This window comes from Anser cygnoides, chromosome 5 (genome assembly GCF_040182565.1).
Source record: "Anser cygnoides isolate HZ-2024a breed goose chromosome 5, Taihu_goose_T2T_genome, whole genome shotgun sequence".
NCBI lineage: Eukaryota > Metazoa > Chordata > Aves > Anseriformes > Anatidae > Anser > Anser cygnoides.
In genome coordinates this window covers 54,380,457-54,400,882 of record NC_089877.1, presented here as the reverse complement: position 1 = coordinate 54,400,882, position 20,426 = coordinate 54,380,457, and the positions used below count along the sequence as shown (strand labels likewise).

Genomic DNA, 20,426 nt, shown 5'->3' with positions numbered 1-20,426 from the left:
CAAGGTGAGAGACAGTGTTCGGTTAAGCAATCTTACCTTCTTCAGATCCCTTCTGCCATCCTCAAGAGCAAACAGATGGCTAACTATGACGAGCAGGCTCTACCCACATAGAAAATCAAAGGAAAACAAAGAACTACTCACTTTACAGTCACTGCTGCTCTTTGAGCTGTTCTGTGCACGTGGATGTCTGCCTGGCTTATGCTTCCATTTTTGGTGAACAGTACAGTTCTGGTCTTACCTGAACTCTGAAGGACAGATGGGAGCATGCTGTTCTGCGTGGTTCAGGATAAAGTAAAGGCAAAGACCATATATGCCTCTGCATGGCCTTTCATGCATAGAAAATTACTCCAGGTTTCTATGCAAGAGATACAGGTGCACACACCCTGACCTATGTGTAACGGCTTAAAGAGCTTCCTAGTTACACAACTGCCTTTTTTAAAAATAAATATTAAGAAAAAAAGAAAAAAAGAAGCAAGCTATTGGCTTAATTTAATTCAACTATACATTACCCGTATTTATAAAGCCAAAAAAAATCATGTTTGTTGTGTGTACAATGTTCCTCTTTGTGCTTCAAAAACATTATAAAGGTTCGTATCAACATATGGCAATACAATCAATGACAAATGCAAAATGCTTACGAATAACATTTTACTGAAAGACCATCTAGCAGCTTAGTAATACATAGCACATTCAACCTAGGAAACATCCTACAAGAGAAAAAAAAAATCCATTACCTTACAAGTCCTTACATCCCAAGCTTTAACTTCCGGGCTGAACCCTCCACAAACAAAAATATTTGAATCTGTAGGGTGGAACTTCAGTGCGCTGATCCTAAATTCATTTTTGCTGCTAAATATCTGCTTCCCTAAAATAAAGTGAGAATTGAAGATTAAAATTTGATCAGTAAATGAAAATAATTATTAATTTCAACCAAGTTTCAAAAATACCTAGCTGGTCAAAAGTGAATATGTTTCTATTAACACATTTCAAGTGCCTGGGACTACTCTGGTTTCCTGAAAACACAAGATGGAACTCACTAATTTCCACCCACATGAAATCAATCCTGCTCATGGGCTTCTGCACCACCGATTGCTTCCTATTGAGAGGAGACAACGAGCGGTTTTGCACACGAAGGAGAGGAGCACCACCAAGGTCCCAGTTCAGTTGACAGCCAGGGCTCAATCTTCAAACCTAACATTTGAATGTTTTCCTGAGAGAAGCCATAGTCTTTTATCAGTGGGATGAAAATAACAACTAGAAGAAAAGACTACTGTCTGTGTAGAAATCCCACATCCCAAACTATACTACAGCTCTTGGGTGGTTTACTTATATTTCTGTGAAGGGAGGAGCGAACCTTCATCTTGAAAGAAGGAAATAACTTGTACACCATCACATGAAGGCAATAGCTGTTCCCATGGATACTCTGTTCCCAACATTTAATTGTGCACACTAATCTTCACAGGATCCTGCAGTTAGTATCAACTGCATTTTACACTTTCAAAGGCAACAGAATTCAGCTACGTTAATTTATAGGACTTTTCCACAGTCCACTGCTTTTGTGCTAACAAATTCATGACATTAACATACATTCACTGAAATATTATTTTGAAATAGCAGCATGGACCAAGATAAATAAATTTACTTAGTTTCATAATTTCAATGTCCTTTATATTCTACATATCACATGTAAAGATCTACATTAAATAAAATTATTGCCTAAGCCACAATGAAGAAGTACTACAGAAATAAAAAATAAAAAACAACACAAACATACTATGACAGAAGTTTCTTAAAATATTAATTAATCTAGATTTTCAGCAAATGAGAGTTGTCTTAAACTACTGAAAATACTTTAAAAAAAAATAGTGACAGGTATAAATACTTCCCAGTAGGTGGACAATACTGATAAGCATTCATATAGAATTTTTTCCTGCTTACTTCATGACTTGGAGCCAATTTATTTGGTTTCAACATCAGTTCCATTTTCCCCTTCTGCTGAAATAAGCTTACATAGTCAAGAGAATAAGACTTGTCAAATAATTTATTTATTCATTGTAAAGGAAAGAAGAGAAAGATTGTACTTTATGCATGTACACTTTGAGCTAGCATTGGCAGGAAAAAATAGATTGCAGGGAATGTAAGGGGGGAGAGGCAACTGTTGTTCTACATGAACATAGGGTTTTGTAGGTTATTTTTTCTTTTTTTTTTTTTTAATAGATTATCCACTGATTACCCATGCGATATCTAAACAGCCTCTCTGTCACAACTGAGGGGAAGACTTAATTCAGTCCCTAAAGTTCCTTCCCCAAAAGGAGAAAAAAGTCACAAGGGAAGCAGAGACCCTTCATACAAGTCGTGCAACAGTGACCATCTTTCGTCATGGGAGCTTTCAGCATCCTGACAGCTATGGCAGAAAAAACAAAGACTCCACAGGGAATGAAGAAGATATTAAAATCATCAGTAATAGGAGCAACAAGATATTGCTCTCATCTGTGCACCATTTGAAGGCTACAGAAAAGCCACATGTGCATGCATCTTACTCTGTCATCTAGAACCCTTGAGAAAACACTGAATATGCACGCAGAGGCTCCCAGGTCGATTTAATAGCACTTTGCTTCAAAGGAATTTGGCTCTTACAAATACCTAGTTTAATAAACACTCTGGGAGTATAACCAATAAGTTTTTATGGTACTGCAGCCAGAAATTAGAAAAACAACAGCCTACCTGTACTAATCTCGTCAAGTAGGACATACAGCATCAGAACAAGCAGTCACAACTCTCCAGAAAGCGCATTGTCCAAACGGCGCTAGGTATAGACATAAGAGATCCAGTAGAACTCACCACCTCACATTCTGAGAAACATTAATTGCTTACCTGACTTTACTAAGATCTGGTTTTACTTCCACAAGACTTATGAAAACTGCATTTTCTATCTATAATGGATACATTTGTCTCACTATTTTGCTCTTTACAAATGCTGTAGCATTTTCTCTAGCCTAAGGCATGAGAAAGTCAAGTAAGACACAACCAAAAAGGATCTGCACTAAATATACGATGCATTTCATCTACTGACTACAAGATCTGTTGCCTTTCCATAGAAAGAAATAAGATTGATTTGACACAATTTGTTATTAATTAGTCCATCTTTCAATCTCATCCCCAGCTTCTTCCAAGTAATTTGGTCATTTGCCCAACATTTTCTGCAGAAACTTAAATTCTCTGATTCCCTACTTCATTTTCACCCATTTTAAAGATAGATGCAGTTACTGTGTTTGCCCTTTTCTTGTCATCTTGTCATCATTTGGTTATTTACCTAAAAGCTCTCAGTGACAGTCACTAATAGTCCTGAGATCATTATAGTGCAATTGTATGAATTCCACATTACAGTGTAATTGTACAAACAGAATTCATGCAAACAACATGAGCATCTTATTCTCCTCAACGCTCTTTAAGCTCCCCCCTTTTCTGATTTTGTGATTGTACCTTACTGTTTGATGCAAATGTCAACCACGCTACCTTTTCAACTGGTCTGAGTATCAATTGTGATATATTAACTTTAAAAGCTCAGGCTCTCTAATTAATCGTCTAAATTACACCTCTCAGTCTCATTCTTTCTCCTCTCAAAGTGAAATTTAATCAAATCTCTTTTTCTGGAAGCTCAGTGAACAGCATTCTGAAAAGTCTGGCACTATTAGGTGCATACGTGAATTTCATTCTACTGTCATGACACAGAAAATGAGAAAAAGACTGGAATGTAGAAAAGAAAAGCATGGGAGCAAATGAGAGCATACTCAAAAGGGGAGAATCACAACAGGACAGAAAGGAAATTCTCCCATTGTTGAAACTGAAATTTATGCCCAATACACAGGACTGCTTGTCACACAAATATGCCTGAATCCTGCAACACAAACTTTCCTAACATTTATGTGACTACATTCCTCAAACTCTTTCCTTTTAGTTCTTAGATCACCAGGGCTGAATGAACTGCTGAGGCACAGTCTCTACGGTAATGAAATCTCTACTCCCAGAAATTTTTCAGAACCTCAGTAACAGGAAAAACATCCCTCCAAGAGATGGAACACATCACTTTGGAAGATGATGTGGCAGAATATAGTTCACACAATTCAATATTTGAAAACTGTGAATTCAACTCTTATCCCTTTTTCTGTACAAATTTCATGTAGTGTGTTTTACTACTGAGCTACACATGTAACTGTGTTTTGATGGAAACCAGCCCCACACCTTGGCAAGTCTACCTTTGACGGTTTCTGGAGATCCTGCTACACATTTCTAGTAATCTGTAGTTGCAATTACCCATATTGTTGTAAGTTTGTTAACATTAAATACATATTCAATGTTTTGGAGCCTTATTTTATATATTGCAAAAGATGTCCTTCTAGTAGAAAACTCCCATATCCATAAGAGAAAACAATGGGTGTAAATCAACAAGCTTGTATATATCTGCATTCTGTATGTATTTATTGCATTTTAGTTCCTACAGGTAGCATAACAAAGACTCAACCAACACACAGGCTGCAGAAAATTGTATTTTCTGAAAATCGATTTGGCTAATTGAGGGAGAAAACATGTCACAGATCATTTTCCTCTGTGAGAAGTTGTTATTCCAAAGAAGAGAGCAAATGTTTCTCTCAATCTTTAATTTTCACAATTTCAATAACAATACCTACTACATCTTTGCAATGTGTTTTATATTCTTAAAGTGCTTTAATTCAATTCTTCACTCATTAAAGGCCCACCAGTAACATACACAGTATGAAAAAAGTCTTTAAAGCGATCTTGAACATATGTTTCTGCTCATTTCATGCTGCAACCTACTGTGAAACTGCTCAGCTATGAAATCAAATATTTTAAAGGCTATTTAACATTGTGAATTTTTCACAGAACATCAGCACAGTTAATGAGCACTGGATGCTTCTGTAACTGTGTTTAGTGGTCCTAAGGTTCACACCCCTACACGTATAATCCAAAACATTCACTTACTTACACTAATCAGTAAAGAAAAGTGAAGCCTAAAACTTACAAGGACATAAGAGTAATCTTGCAGAGTAGATTGGATTTCCCTACTGCGTTTACAAAAAGACACGAAACAATAAAAAAAAATCACCCTCATTACAGTCACAATACCTCTCTCATATGCAACAGTGAGAAGAAAATTAGATTGATCAGGTGTTATTTGTACTTAACAAATTGATGTTGGTTGTTACTTTTCTCTTTTATCTTGCCATGCTTACAGATTGTTTGGTTTTATCTCCAGGAATCTAAGTTATACCAACTACATGCATTTATTAATTTTTTCCCCTACATAGTCACAATTTTCAGGTGCTTAAAATATTAAATCCTTTTATCTTTGACCCTTGAAAACATTTCAAAAGTAATCTTTGTCTCTTTTTATTGCAAGGACTTCATACTAGTGAATATAAAAACTAAAATTCTGTTAAATCCTAGCTGGAGGGTAACCATTAAACTATGTTCAACATATAACTGCTAGATTTGGGGGGGGACTCTTTTGACCTCACAAAGATAACCGTGTGCATTCAAAAGAATGAAATGAAATGAAATGAAATGAAATGAAATGAAATGAAATGAAATGATCAATCCACTGGTCTTTTTTTCTGAGGTGTCATATAAAATATATGCATTAGTGAATATTCATGCACTAGCTACATAGTACTGGGAGAGCAAGTTAGGAATAGGAGGAGAAAGTCACAGCTCTCCTAAGGTTATGTTTATGTATGAGCACTAAAATTTCTATTTGAACAAACAGAATTACATTAACAATAATCATGTTATATCCATAGGACTAATAAATTAAAATAGAAAAGAAAATAGAAAAGCAAATGTAGGCCATCCTCTTGGAGATACAAAATGTGCCATTAACAAACTCTCAAAATAATTTAAAATAAAACAAATGAAAGAAAAAAAAATATTTAAGTCACCACACTATATATATATATATATACATGAAAATCCTTTCCAAGTCAACATCTTCATTTCCTGCCTATGGCAATGTGAAATCTTTCAAAATAGTTTAAATTCCCCATTATAGTTCCGAGGATGTTATATTTGAAACCAAGCTCAGTCTATGAACTAAAATACAACTGTAGCATTTGGCAACTTAGGAAAAGTGCCAACATTTGTTGGAACATTCCCTCTGTCATAATATTAAAGAATGAAAAGTGTCTATAATATGCAAATAATATTAATTCAGCCAATGTTCTGCCTATGTTGTTGTACCAATTCATTTGTGACTAATGAAAAATCCACTGATGAATAAAATATATTCCAAGAATAAAACAGTTATAAATAAATTTTTAAAATATATTTCCCCTTCTAAAGTTGGTAGAGATTCTCAGTTACATCTGGATGTAACAGATGGTAAATATCAAATGGACTTGATCTAGAATTGTTTTCAAAGCAAATTTTCTTGAAATAAAATGCTCAGTGCTCTCTGAATACAGCACTACTTGTTACTCTATGAACAACAAACTATCTGAACTGTCACTAGTAGAAAATGAATGTGAGTGTAGTGCAAGATGAACAAACCCGGGGAGTCTCGCTGGTTCATAGACTGCTGTATTAGTATCATTAGTATTATACTGAAACCTTTCAAAAGGTTTTAATTTTAAAATGAAAAATATATATGAAATAGGATGATAAAAAAATATATAAATTATTAGCCCTTACAGGGAAATCGCATTTTTGGATCTACTAATATTTACAAAACTCCACATTGCAGCTCTGAACTTGCCTCATGCTAACTGTAGACACAGAACTACTCACATGAATAACATGTGAATTTCTTAAATATTTTATGCATATACTCTGCAGAATAGGTATAACAGTTTCCAAGAAAACTGTATGTATGGAAAATCTTACCTTGACAACCTGATGTTAGGATAATGGAAAATCATTTATGATAATAAATGATGATCTATAAAAACAGAGATTAGAAGACTTGACAACAACATCTAATTTCATATTCACTAAACCAGGGCAAGTTAACTCCTTGCATCTCATCATTTGAATTCTTTTCTTTCCCTGTCCTTCATTATAGCATCACGGAATTATGCAGGCTGGACCTCCGGGGATCATCTAGTCTAATCCCTTACTCAAAGCAGGTCTAGTTGCAGCAGGTTACTTAGGGACCAGTCCACTGCAGTTCTGAGTATCTCCAAGTACAGAGGCTTCATGGCCTCTCTGGAGAGCCCATTTTAGTGCTTGATGACCACTGAGTTGAGCCAAAGTTTTCTGTGTTCCTACATTTGTTCTTTGCCTCCCATCCTTTCACTGTGCATCTCTCGGAAGGGTCTGGCACTGTCTTCTCTATGCATAATAATAAGATACTAAGCTGTATTTTCAACTGTTTTTAAACTTTTAAAAGTCATTTTCTTCATATTGTTAGGTTTCTTTGGATGAAGGAGACATAGCAATTTCTGTAACACAGATGTAATATAGAAAAAATATACTGAAAAGTAAGATGAGAAAGATTAAACCTCAGCAAACGACTAGAAAACTGTTGAACCACAACAATGTACACAAGAGACGAGCACAAAGCCTTAAAGACAGAATTATTTATAAAATCCCACCAGCATGCATTTATTGCACTTAAACACATTGCTAGTTAGTTCAGTCTAGCAATGGAAGGTAATTAAGACCAACGTCCAAAAAAGCATGTAAAAGTCCTCTGTGAAGGAACAGTTCTAACATCTATCTGAAGTTAATCAAAGAAGAAATCATCTCAGCACTGATGAAGAGTGAGGAGGAATGAATGATTCAGTGAACTAATGTAAATCAAAATATTATAGCTGCCTTAGTGTTTTTCAAATGGAAATGAGTCTTTTTATATCAAATTGATTTGAATTCCAGAGGCAAACTGCTTGCCCTGTTTCTCTGGAAAGAATTGACTGAAATTATGAAGAAAAAAAAAAAAAGAGTAACTTTACAACACAAAATAAAATGGCCTGGATGTGTATGAAATCACAGTAAAATTCTTATTGCTCATATCATACTTTTCCAAATCAGGTGAATATCACTGAAAGTCAGATCAAAAATCTGAATCAAAATACGAAGTGCAGTTCACAGGAGCTAAAAGGAAGCTCGTGTCCTTAAAATAAGTCAATAATGAATACCTCGTATTTTCAAAGATTCTGAGAATTCTTTTTGCCTTTACACATACAGTTTACTTAAGCAGTTAGAAATACTACATAGCTCAGAGGTCAGTAAGGAAAGAGCCATTTACAAGCTTCTCTGTTTTGAAACTTGGTAACTAGAATTTGTTATTGCTGTCACTGCCTCAAATACTAGAAATACCTTCTTTCAAATGAAGCACTACAAACAAAGGCTACTATTCCATTACTGGATAGTTATGTCTGAGAAATTTTCAAAATTAAAATATATCATTGCTATTACTTCTGGAATTTGTTCCATAGTTTTATAAAGCAAGACTTTCCCCCAGCAACTCCTTTCAAATGGCTCAGACACGTAAAATGTATTCTACCACTATAAATCCCTTGAATAGCCTTTCTGTTTAGAATTTATAACCACTTGAGTCAAAAATTAACTCCACTTAGATTAGTAAGTTTCAGTTCTATATGAGACTAGAAATGAGAAGATTGCTACAATGAAGACTGAAAATAAAAAAGATAAAAAGTCTAATAAAATTAATGGCTGGGTGTATTAATCTCATGTAACACTACTACACAAGATATATAAAGTTCTGTTCACTGTTACAAAGCCTGAATATTCTGAAAACATCAATATTCCATAACTGTGTCACATGTTTTACATTCTCAAATTACAACATTTCCCTTCCAGCCATCATTGAATTTAAATACTTCTGGTATGACAAATCTTGAGAAAAATAAATTCCTAGAGCATGGCAGAGAATCCTGTATTGATGTGAACAATGTTCACAAATTTCCTTGGCCACTTTCCCAGTCTATCTGAATAGGATTTCTGCTCTCTGGATATTTGCATACAACTTACTTAATATTATGTAAGAGAAAATCCTCCTAGACAAAAACTTCTTACAGTTACTTAAGGATTTCTTTTGCAGTCTTCGTGTACATATATATTTATATATATATATAATGTTTGCAGGAATTAACTATTTAAAAAATCAAGTAGAAAAAAATAAAATTTCATCTCTTCAATTGCTGCTGAACTATCTGAGGCCTAATCCTGTATTTATAAACACAGAGAGGTATCCTGTTATGAACGGCCCCAAAGAACTCCACTGGATGAATGCTGATAACATAGATAAAGAAGAGAAGTAATTCTGATAGAATTACTTTGGCTTGTGAAGGACACGTGGAGAAATAGAACATCCAGGATGTCACTCACTGAGGTCACAACAATCAAATCCCAAACAAAATTCACAACTGCATCAAAACAACGCAGGTTCAGTCTCAGGGACTGAGAACACCTGGATAAGCTTGAGAAGTGGGCCTCTATGAACCGAATGAGATTCAACAAGTCCAAGTACAAGGTGCTGAACCTGGGTGCTGGCACACTCAGACACGAGCACAGACTGGGAGGACTCATCAAGAGCAATCCTGCAGAGAAGGACTTCAGGATTCTGGTAGATGAAAAGCTTGACATGAGCCAGCAGTGTGTGCTTGCAGCCCAGAAGGCCAACGGCACCCTGGGCTGCATCAACAGAGAAGCGGGCAGCAGGGCAAGGGAGGTTTTGTCCCCCTCTGCTCTGCCCTTGTGAGGCCCCACCTGGAGCCCTGCATCCAGCCCTGGGCCCACCAGCACAAGAAAAATGTGGGCCTGTTAGAGCAGGTGCAGAGGAGGGCCACAAGGACGATCAGAGGACTGAAGCACCTCTCGTTTGAAGACAGGCTGAGAGAGGTTGGGACATTCAGCCTGGAAAAGAGAAAGCTCCAGGAAAACCTCATTGCAGCCTTTCAATACTTAAAGGGGACTTATAAAAAAGATGGAAAGCAGCTTTTTACTTGGGCAGATAATAATAGGAAAAGGGGGAATTGTTTTAAACTAAAAGAGGGGAGATTTAGATTAGCTGTTAGGAGGAAATTTTTCACTCAGAGGGTGGTGAGGCACTGGCACAGGCTGCCCAGAGAAGCTGTGGATGCCCCATCCCTGGAGGTGTTCAAGGCCAGGCTGGATGGGGCCTTGGGCAACCTGGGCTGGTGGGAGGTGTCCCTGCCCATGGCAGGGGGTTGGAATTGGAGGATTTTTAGGGTCCCTTCCAACCCAAGCCATTCTATGATTCTATGAACACAGTCCTTGAACTGTGAGTGGAGTTGTTGACCTTGAACTGTGAATGGGAATGTTGAACTCACATAAGAATTTAAGTTTCTATACTCTATAATTCTAAAAGTTAGCCATATGTATAACAGTTACTGAAGTCAACCTGAAGAGGTTCTGCAAACACTTTAATGAATGACTATAACAGAGCATAAAAAATACGCAAGTTTCATTCTGTTCATTTATGCAGTATCTGAAAACAGAAAATGCATGTAATCATCAGGTTAAAGATATTTCAGTCTTCTTAAGTATCTCAAACTACCCTTAATTGCTGAGTAATTTTTAGTGGAGACGTTTCAAGAATTCTAACTTTGATCTATAGATTGTATCTGTGGTTTCAAAAGAAGAATAATGCTAATGAGATCCAAAGTTAATGGTATTCAACAAAGGTAACAAGTAGGGCTGAAATGTACTGGAGTGTGGCCTTTACCTGTCTCCACATCTGTTAAATGCAGCATGGAGTCAAAGCCCCCACTGAGGATCCTTCGTCCACAAGATGACCACTGAGCAGCTCGGACAGCACAGGAGTGACAGGAAAATGTTTTCAGACAACAGCCTGTGTCTACAGCATCCCATATCTTAAAAAGAAGGATAAGGACAAGTTTAATCATAAAGAATGAGAATAATTTTTTCAATGTACTGATAAGTAGTTAGAGCTAATCATCGTCTAGCTGAGAAAGCTTTGCATTCTGAATGCATATCTGCTAAGCTGTAAATATCTGAAATAATTGCGTGGTTGATTAGAATTAGGGCATTTTATTAACAAGGCAGAAATCAGTAATACATTTTCATGACTTGTATTATTTATTGAAATAACTACTTTCCTCTCAACGGCAATTCATGTTAAACTTTTCCATTCATGTTTCTGCCATGCTTCTGTGCAGGGATGCATCAAATATACTTTCTCTTTAAATCACTCTTCCTTCCAAAATTTTTGCCTCTATCAGAGCTTCCTTTCTATCAACAAAGAGGAATCCCAGCGGATTACAGCTTCCACATCTGCCTATAGATAGGCTATTATCATATCTCTCAGTCTTGCAGTTTGTAATTTTAAGTAGAATTTTACCTTAACTCCACTGAGGAGTCAGATAAGAATATCATCATATAGCTACATGGAAAGGACTGGTCTGAATACTCTCATTTTTCAGTTTCTTTTGGACTGAATTAGGTCAATGCTCAGCACTTCTGAAAATGCACTTCTACTAGTTATCTACTTAAGCATGTAACAACTAATGTTTGCAGCATATAAATAGTTCAGATCATATTTTTTAAAGCATTTTTAAAGAGAAAGGCAATTGTTTCCAACTAGGATATTTTAGAAAACAGGTACTAGCTTTAATTTTAATTTAAATTACCAAATGTGGTTTGCAATAATCAACACCACATCATTTTTGCAGTGCTCTTTATGTCATAGTTTTAAGAAAAAATGGAAGTTTAGCAACAAATGACCGAAATAAAGATTCAGTATGCTCATCTTTGTCAGAAGTAAGCTAAGTAACCACATTACTTTCCTGATGAATATTCTATTTCAGTAAATGTAGGTCATAAAATATCTTATAATTGTGTGATACCCTATAATACCTGTTGTTTGAATTGTTTAATAAAATACATAAATGTTACAACCATACTGGCAAATCTTCCATTATATTACTTCTAATATTAGTAGTACAAATAAATCAATGCTTTTATAGTGCTTCATGACAAGTTTATTGCCATATCTGTCAGAAAGTAAAACCCAAGGCAATTTATTGCTTTGAAGTCACCATTTCAGTTCACTGTACTTGTCTTGGTGATCAGTCATTTTCATCCTTCAAAAACTAGCAAATTTTAAATAACACTACTTGTGAGATTAGAAGGCTATTCTGAATTTTGCCTATTCTAATTAACTAAATTTTAAGATTGTTCATATAATGCTGGGAACAGATTAGGCAATTTACAAACAAAAAAAAAAAGATATTTTTTTTTAAGTGAAATCAAATTCAACCTTTACATATGTCTACATGGAGCAGTGAAGTCAGTGTTAAGATACAATTGACTGTATGTCTGTGCTTTAAAAGATGTTAAAAACAAAAACAATTCACTAAATGAGGAAAAAAAAAGTAAGTAGGTGTGTATTTGTGGCAACAGCACAATTCACAGTACAGGAGAAAATAAGCAGGAAAGCGGAAATCAAGACTTCTGGTAATGTATTTTTATTTTGAATTAAAATTTCTTCTTACTGGACAAAAAGGACTTGCTGACAATATCATTATGAGATAATCCATACTCAGAAGACAACACTACATTACAGAGAATTATTTCATCAAAGGATCTTCTAGCACAGAGCATAATTCTGCAATGCAAAGCAACCAATTACCATTAATTACATGAATAGTCAGTTAAGTCTGTAAGCATGATGGCAGTATCCTAAGTATTCTGCCCTGTGCACAAGAAAGCAAATCAGGAAAATTTAATATTAAGCTGGTTTTGAAAGCAAGCTTTTCTCCTTTAATGAGTTTTAATGATTATTTCAAGCTTCAGAGTATTAAAAAAGGGTTAATTGTGTCTTGGAGGGGTTGAGAAAGCAAATGAATCAAGATGAAAGGAAAAACAGGTGGTACATGCTTCAGATATTTTTCTGTCATGTTTTAGTGATTAAGTATGAAAACTCAATTTTTACAAGAAGGATGAAGTAAAGCAAGATCAACAGCACTTCTTAGTTCCAGCTCGATTTTTAAAAAGCTGCATAAATGGAAAAAGTGCACCTTATAAAGCTCCACATTTCCCTCCAAGGATTTCCTTTCAAGTCTTTCGTCTGATGAATGTAGCACGTGCCCTGCTGCAAGGACAGTGTGCACTGTATCCCCAGAACAATTTCTGTGTTTTAAGTTTCAATATCCATCTTCCACAGGAAAAGGGAAGCTCTACTTGCTATTTGCGAGAAGTGATATTTGACATTTAAAGTTAGATCCTCAGCAGTCACATAAGGGACACAGCCATGCTCATAGAATGTCACATAAAGGTGTGGGATATTGCCAGGCTTGTCGATGTCAAAATACCTAAATCAGCAGAGAATTGCTGAAACTGGGCTTGAGCAGGAATGTGCATTGATTAACAGGCATATCTTGCTCATCTGGTCAAAGAGCACGACAGATGTTGGAGGTCTGCAGTTGAACAACAGGCCCAGCAAATACAGCAATTAAGCGATGTCTGGGATGAGACGGGAGGCCTCACAGCCTGACATTTCAAGTAAAGCTGGGAAAGCAACCTGTCTGTGTAAGGAACACCCCCTCCTCCTCTTTTCTTCTTGATCAAACAACGCAACAAGCCCTGGTGAGAGCCGATCAGCACACAATAAATGACTTAGTCCCACCTCACCAGAAGTATAAATCTGGTATTCAGAAACCTCTATTTTTGAGGATGATAACTCCAATTATCAGACAGGTCAACAGGCCTGGACCTCTCTCTCTCTCAAGTAGGGATGTCTCTTTGCTAAGACTCACCTCCAACTCTAACAGATGTTACCCGGGAAAATACTGATAACTAAAGCGCTGAACAATTAACTCAAGCTTAATCTTTGCAGTAAGTGAATTTATCAACATATGTAATATCTGTAATATCTGTTGCCTTAATAAATTACCTATCTTTTCAAAGTTATGAAACTGCCTGAGCAAAAAGTCTTGGTAGGTCTCTGAAACAGGCAAATGTTACCTCTAATAAGTGGCTATACACATAATCCTTTATATTATAAACCATTGACCGAGTCTGGGACTAGGATTGGATCCAGCTGCACCTAGGCTCCTCTCCGAGAAGGAGTTTAGAAAGCAAGAAGGTCCTTTCTGAACCTCATGACTCAATGGGAAGGCCTCCCTCAAAAGGTGAGCCATTGAATATCAAGAAACAAAAGTGTTTGTAGCACTGAAAACAAGACAATTAAAGACCAAGCTATGCACTTTCTGTACAAATAAGAGATTACTAAAACACGGGAGCTATGAGTGCTCAACTGTAACAGCATATGTCCGTCCCAAGTGACAAAAACTCTTCTGTGCCTTGAAGTGATAGAGATGTTAACCATATCGTGTCCATAAACGGAGAATCTACTGCATTTCATTACAAAGGAAAGATGTTTCAAATCCCATCAAAGGATCATCACAAGGAAGCCATCAAATTTACATTCTTAGCATGTCTCTTAAGTACTTCTCCATTCCTGTGATATGGTATTTCTACTGCTTTATCACAAAAAGGAAAAAAATGTGGCTAGAGGGAGTATACCACATACCCCATGACAAGCTTCAGGTGAACGCTTGCTCTGTAGCTGGTGCATATTCTGTATGGGCAGCCACCATCATTAAAAAGAAGGGGGACTGCAAAGGGATGAGTCTTTTGCAAGCAAGTTCAGTTCTCTTTGCCAAACACTCCAATGCCAGATTAACAGATAAACAGGATGAAGAGCATTTTAGGTTTTTTCTTTCAACAATCTAAGATTCAAGAATAACTTGTGTGTACATTTTTTCCTAGACTTACTTTCTTGACTTTTTTGATATACTGGCTCTGACAGGATGGAGCAATAAGCCTGGAATGAAGTTCTGAAAGACCACATGAACATAACCAACAAAGCTGGTTACAGAGCTGGTAACAGAGAGAATCCAGCATATGAAGCCTGAACCTGGAAGCACGTTCTCTAAATTACCACTGTAATAATAACCACACACCAATAAGCCAGTGTAGAGTGTGACAATTCTGCGAGGAATATAGAACTAGATTACAATATAGACACTGGAGTTCAATGTCAATTTTATTTCAGGGCCTAGTACAAGTTAGAGTACAAGAGAGTCCCCTAGGAATAAGGGCTACAAAAAACTTCTTCTTCTGAGTGAATGAAGTTGAAGACAAGCCCTCCTTCTCTGCCAAAAAGGAACATGAATTACAGACTCTTTCCCAAAAGATCCCAAACTCCTTCTAAATGACATCTACGTACAAGTTCAGAAAAAGGATTTGTATTCAAGAATAGTCATATAACTCTTTAATTTAAAAAAATACTATTGCAGAACTACAGCTTTAATCTTAAATTGTTTTTAAGAAGTTTTAAGCATCTTAGAATTACTTGGAAAGTTGTATTTTAAATACCAAAGTTTGCTGAATTCTAGGCACACCTAGTAATATGAACCTTTAAAATAAATTTTATAAAATAAACACATAGATCTATACGGAATAAAGGCTCACATATTCAGTACATAATAAATTACTCAGGTAGAGGGAGATAGCTCATTAAAATACACAGGCTGAGATATACATCTTCCTTCATAGGCATTTAAACATGTGTATTAAGTATTATAGGACTAGATGTTATCATGCATCTGCCTGGAAGGACAGATTTATACTCAATTATTTTTACCAAGAGATCAGTTGTTTTAACTATTGATGCTTGCCTCCAAAACTCAGTTCTTACTGACGGTCAGCATGGTTTCTAGATAAAATATTAAATTCTCATCAAATCTGAAGTTGCTTTTTTATGTTGTGATGTCAGATGCAATTTTAATTGCTGAGCTAAAAAGTTGAAAGTACACATTTCAGCCTGCTACTCTGAAAATACTGTTTATTGCCACATTTTCAAGCAATGTTTTACATTATATACAGAAACCAGACAATCCTTCCCCTTAGCCAAGAATCCCCAAAACAGTGATATATGCAACTGCTACAAGGAAAAAGGCACACAGCTATAATCTCCTTCAAATCTATAGTTATTAACAAATGAATTCTCCAATATTCGAAAGAATATTTGAGAGAAACAGCCAAGACTCAAAGCTTTGAAATTAGCTAGTTATTTTCAAAGATTTTCTTCAATGCATTTCTGGCATTAAGGTATCATGAACACTTTAATTGCATTTTTTTTTCCAATTTTATTAAAATTGGCTTTAATGTGTCAAGCTGGTTCATATTTCAGTATTAGCTCTTACTCTTTTCTACTTTGCTATTTATAAAAGTGTGTTTCCATTTCTTTTCCGCGGACTGCTTTCATTTCTTTTCCTTTTCTGTTATAGAGAGCATGGTGATTACATGTTTATCTGCTAGGATTAATATACGGGGCCAAAATGGCAGGTACAAACAGCCAAGTGACAAAATTATAGTAGTGATTTCTTTTAAAAAGCAATTTTCCTTTTACTTTCTCTGAGGCATGTTCTATTACAATTGCTCTTTCACGTTCTTCATCATATTTGGAAATAAATGCATTGGAAGTTGCTTGCTTTCCTGTATCATTTAGGAACATTGTGAAAATGGTGCAACCAGCATTTTAGGTAATATAACCAGACCTCCTCACACTCAAGATCAAAAGTCATAAAAGTCGCAAATCATATAAGCAACTAAACAGTATAACAGAAGAGATTTATTACAGATGGTATGTTTCCAGATCCTGTTTTCTGACTGAAATCTTTCAGGAAAATAGTCCCTGAAAATAAAGTACTTTGGGCTGAAGATAATAAAAATTCTCTTGGTAAATCACAAAAGAAAGCATGAGAGGGCAAGCATTTGATAAGCAACTAAATAGCAGGGACAGAAGAACATGCAGGGTTCTCCTTTACTATCAACTGGGACACAGAAAAGAGGCTTTTGTCTCACTGACAAACTAGGCATTATTTCCTGGGGCGGGGGGGGGGGGGAAACACAGCATCATAAGCAGAGTAAAAAAAATAATGTGAGAACTAATCTAGCATATGAAGACTGATGAATTAGGAATTGAGTATGCCCCTTTCATTGCTGCTCTATGATTATCTATAATGTGCTGGCCTCCAAGCAAATTAGATTGCCAAAAAGAAAACATAGTCACCTTACTTTTAGAAAGAGAAAGGTACATCTATTCAAATAGACAGTCATTAATTGCACGGTGAACCCACGAACAATGATTCAATTGTGATAAATTAGAGGTTGGAAGCAAGTACTAGGTATTAAGTTGTACACATATTAAATTTGTATGCACAAAGTCAAACAGCAGAGTCAATCAGGAATACTAAACAATAAATTAATTTCTGGACCATGTATAACAAAATTAAAAACTTTTAATGGACTGATTCAAAATAATTTCAGTGGATAATCCATATTGAAAAAAAAAACAAACCTCCTCCAGTTTAACCACTTTGTGCCATTCTTCCATAATTACCAACCTCCTCTATCAATGGCTTCCACTTTGTGAATGACAAAAAATTTTTTCCAACATACATTTTTTCCAACATATATAAAACTAAATATGAAGTTTTAGTAGAAGTTAAAATTTGTTAAACGCTTAAAAGGCAAACAGAATGGATCACCATTTTTTGCACTTGTGTCTAAACTTGTCCAACTATGCAAAAACTAAGAGCTAAGGAAAAAGGTCCAGGAAAAACTAAGAGTCAACTTCCAGCTTAGTGTATAACAAGTAAGCGTTAATAAACTTATTTTCAATTAAGTAGAATGCAAACAGAGGTTCAGATTGTTATACAGAATCTGATTTATGACATTTAAGGGTATACCAGCTTAATGTGTAAGCCAAGGGTCCCAAAAAAGAGCTTTTCAGCAGAATTCTGTAAAGCTAGAGAAAGCTAGCACATTTTCAGATGTGATGAACACTTACTCCAGCAATGTTTACAAGTGTGCTAGGGAACATATTTTAAATGACATCCATTTTCCTAATCTAGACATGGTGTAAGAAGCATATATCAGTGCTGTCATTTGAGTAAGCACTTAGCAAATTTCACTAGTGTTGTTCTTGCAGCAGATGAAATTCAAAAGACAATTCTCTTATAAATCAAATGTATAGGACTAGTGGCTGATAAAAAAAGAGACAACTTTATTATTGTTTTAATATCTGATTAAGAGTTTGTGTTTGGATAGTTTATTACTGAAGCACCCTCACTATTGTAGAAATAAGCAGAATGGAAAGTAGCAAAATATGACAAATTAAATTAGCTGAGACAGCTACCATAAGGTCCCACATCATTTTTCAACAAAAAGTTTAATATTAAAGTGTTTCAAATACATTTATCAAATCAATGAGATGGAAAATCTTCTCCTTACAAGAAAATGGAACAATACATTAGATATCAATGTAGGTCTTACTCTGCAGAAGATTTTATTCAGTCAGAAGCATTTTTAGTTACCATAAAAGTAGCACATTGCTAACTTGGTTAGCAGTGCTGTTAGAAACTAGTCAGCGGTATGAAAACTGATTTGCAAACTTGTCAACAAGCTTTAATCATGGTGAATATCCAACAGGGGCAGAGTTAAGTACAAGCAATATATCTAGCTTCAGGAGGTAGAAAAATATTCTTCTGAGTACCATGGTTACAACATCCAGGATTAGAGAACTCCAGTGTTGCAGATTACCCAGATCTCATACTTAAAAACAAATAATTGATTTAGATGAAATCATACAAAACAAGAACTGCAAAGACTGTTTTGCACATATAAAATATGTATGCACGTATCTGCAAATATTATATATATACACATATAAAAATATGAAAAAATCCCCATTCCTGTCTTTACTTCTAGTATTCTTAGTTTTGTTACACTAGCTTTCTTCTTTGGAACTTAAGAATAGAATCTATTTTTAAAAAGAAGTATTTAAACTTACACTATTGATGCCAATAATATAAAGCCATGATTTATTTTTCTACAAACTTGCCAGCAATTCAATGATAATTTCAGCTGAACAGTGATGTATTTAAAGATTTCCAGAAAGCATCCAGTTAGCCCAGGAACTGCCAGCATCCTTCCTGAAGCTCTGCCTATCCTAACCTTCAGGGCACCACTGATGTGATTACAGCTCCCAAGCAGCCCAAGGACGTACAGAAACATGAGCAATGTGGAAATGATGATCTGGAGTCCTATCACCTACTAGACCAGAAAGACCAAAAGAACTCAAAGCATAAGAAAGTTAAATCAGAGGCAAAGTTACATCTTACTGAAGTTGGTGAATGTGTTACAACTGCCTTTCATTTGGGTTAAATACAAGAAATCTGGCAAACAAGCAAAAATTACTCATCGCTGCCTAGATTAAGGACATCCATTTTGATCACAGAGCTCAGTTACCTGGATGAACAGTGCCACTGTTTGTATTTAATAGAAATACTTGTACATGAAGGGAAGAGAGAAGTCCTAGAAAGCTTTAAATGCCTCAGCCACAGAAGTATGGACATTAAACACACGGAAGCTTTGGGTCAAGGGACTGTCTGAAAGTGATTTATTGTTATTAAAAGTGTCTCCTGTTCTTTGAACCTCTCCTGCATTTGAAAAAATATGTCTATACATTCTAGGAAAATGAATAAAAATAAAACAAATAGTCTCCCTGTAAACCCGCCCCCCCCCCCCCCCCCCCCCCCCCCCAAAAAAAAAAATCAATTCCTCTGAACTGCAAAGGAAGAATTTTTTAAATTGCAAAATTTTGGTTAACTCTTTCCTCCCACAGAAACTCAGCAGCCCTTTCCCCAAAGAAGATTCCATAACTGCTAGTCGCTAAGCTTCATTCAGGCATTTTTGCCGTTAGCAGGAAAATAAAAAAATCAAAAGCGTGCTATGAGCTGCCAGTATTTTGTAAAATTAATTTAAGAAATCACAAATAGACTAAGATAAAACATTGACATTTTCAGCTGGCAAGTGAACAGACGAAAGAACTAAGTAGAATTCTGTAAAAACAAAATACAACCAAACCCCAAAACTGCTATGTCAAGAATTATTCATCTTTTCATACACAACATGGGAATGTTCTCGGTAAAGCCTTAATAATGAGAGCTACTATCCTGAGTTTGTTTGTTGGCCATCTACTCTTGCAGATATACTTAACAATTCCATACTACAAAAACAGACTTGCAGCACAAGGAAAATTTGACCAACTGATTGAAACTGAAAACATAAATAATTTTAAAATATATAAACTGGCTGAGATTTTGCCACTATGTATAATTAATACAGCCTCCGTGGGAGCCTTTAAAGTCAAAACTGGCAAACAGAGCTCTTAAGAAAATTGTAAATCAAAAATGTGTAATGGTAAGAGACTGAACAAGATTAATATAACCATTACGTATTTAATTTACTTTGCAAATTAAATTTTATGTTGCAATTGTTCCAAAAACTAAAGTATAATCCTATGTGCTGTATTTTTGTCAGAATAAATAAATTTT

At 35.6% G+C, this 20,426-nt stretch overlaps 1 protein-coding gene across 3 annotated transcripts in view; it reads right to left on the bottom strand.

Moving 5' to 3' along the window:
• The window catches only part of WDR25 (WD repeat domain 25), a 76,973-nt gene that overhangs the window by 31,657 nt on the left and 24,890 nt on the right, over nucleotides 1-20,426 (bottom strand). For all 3 annotated transcript variants that reach the window (XM_048069805.2, XM_048069804.2, XM_066998341.1), the window contains exons 3-4: nucleotides 10,724-10,871; nucleotides 735-865 (exon numbers count right to left, since the gene is read on the bottom strand). In XM_048069805.2, coding sequence (XP_047925762.1) covers nucleotides 735-865; nucleotides 10,724-10,871 — 279 coding nt within the window. The remainder of the gene's footprint in view (nucleotides 1-734; nucleotides 866-10,723; nucleotides 10,872-20,426) is intronic.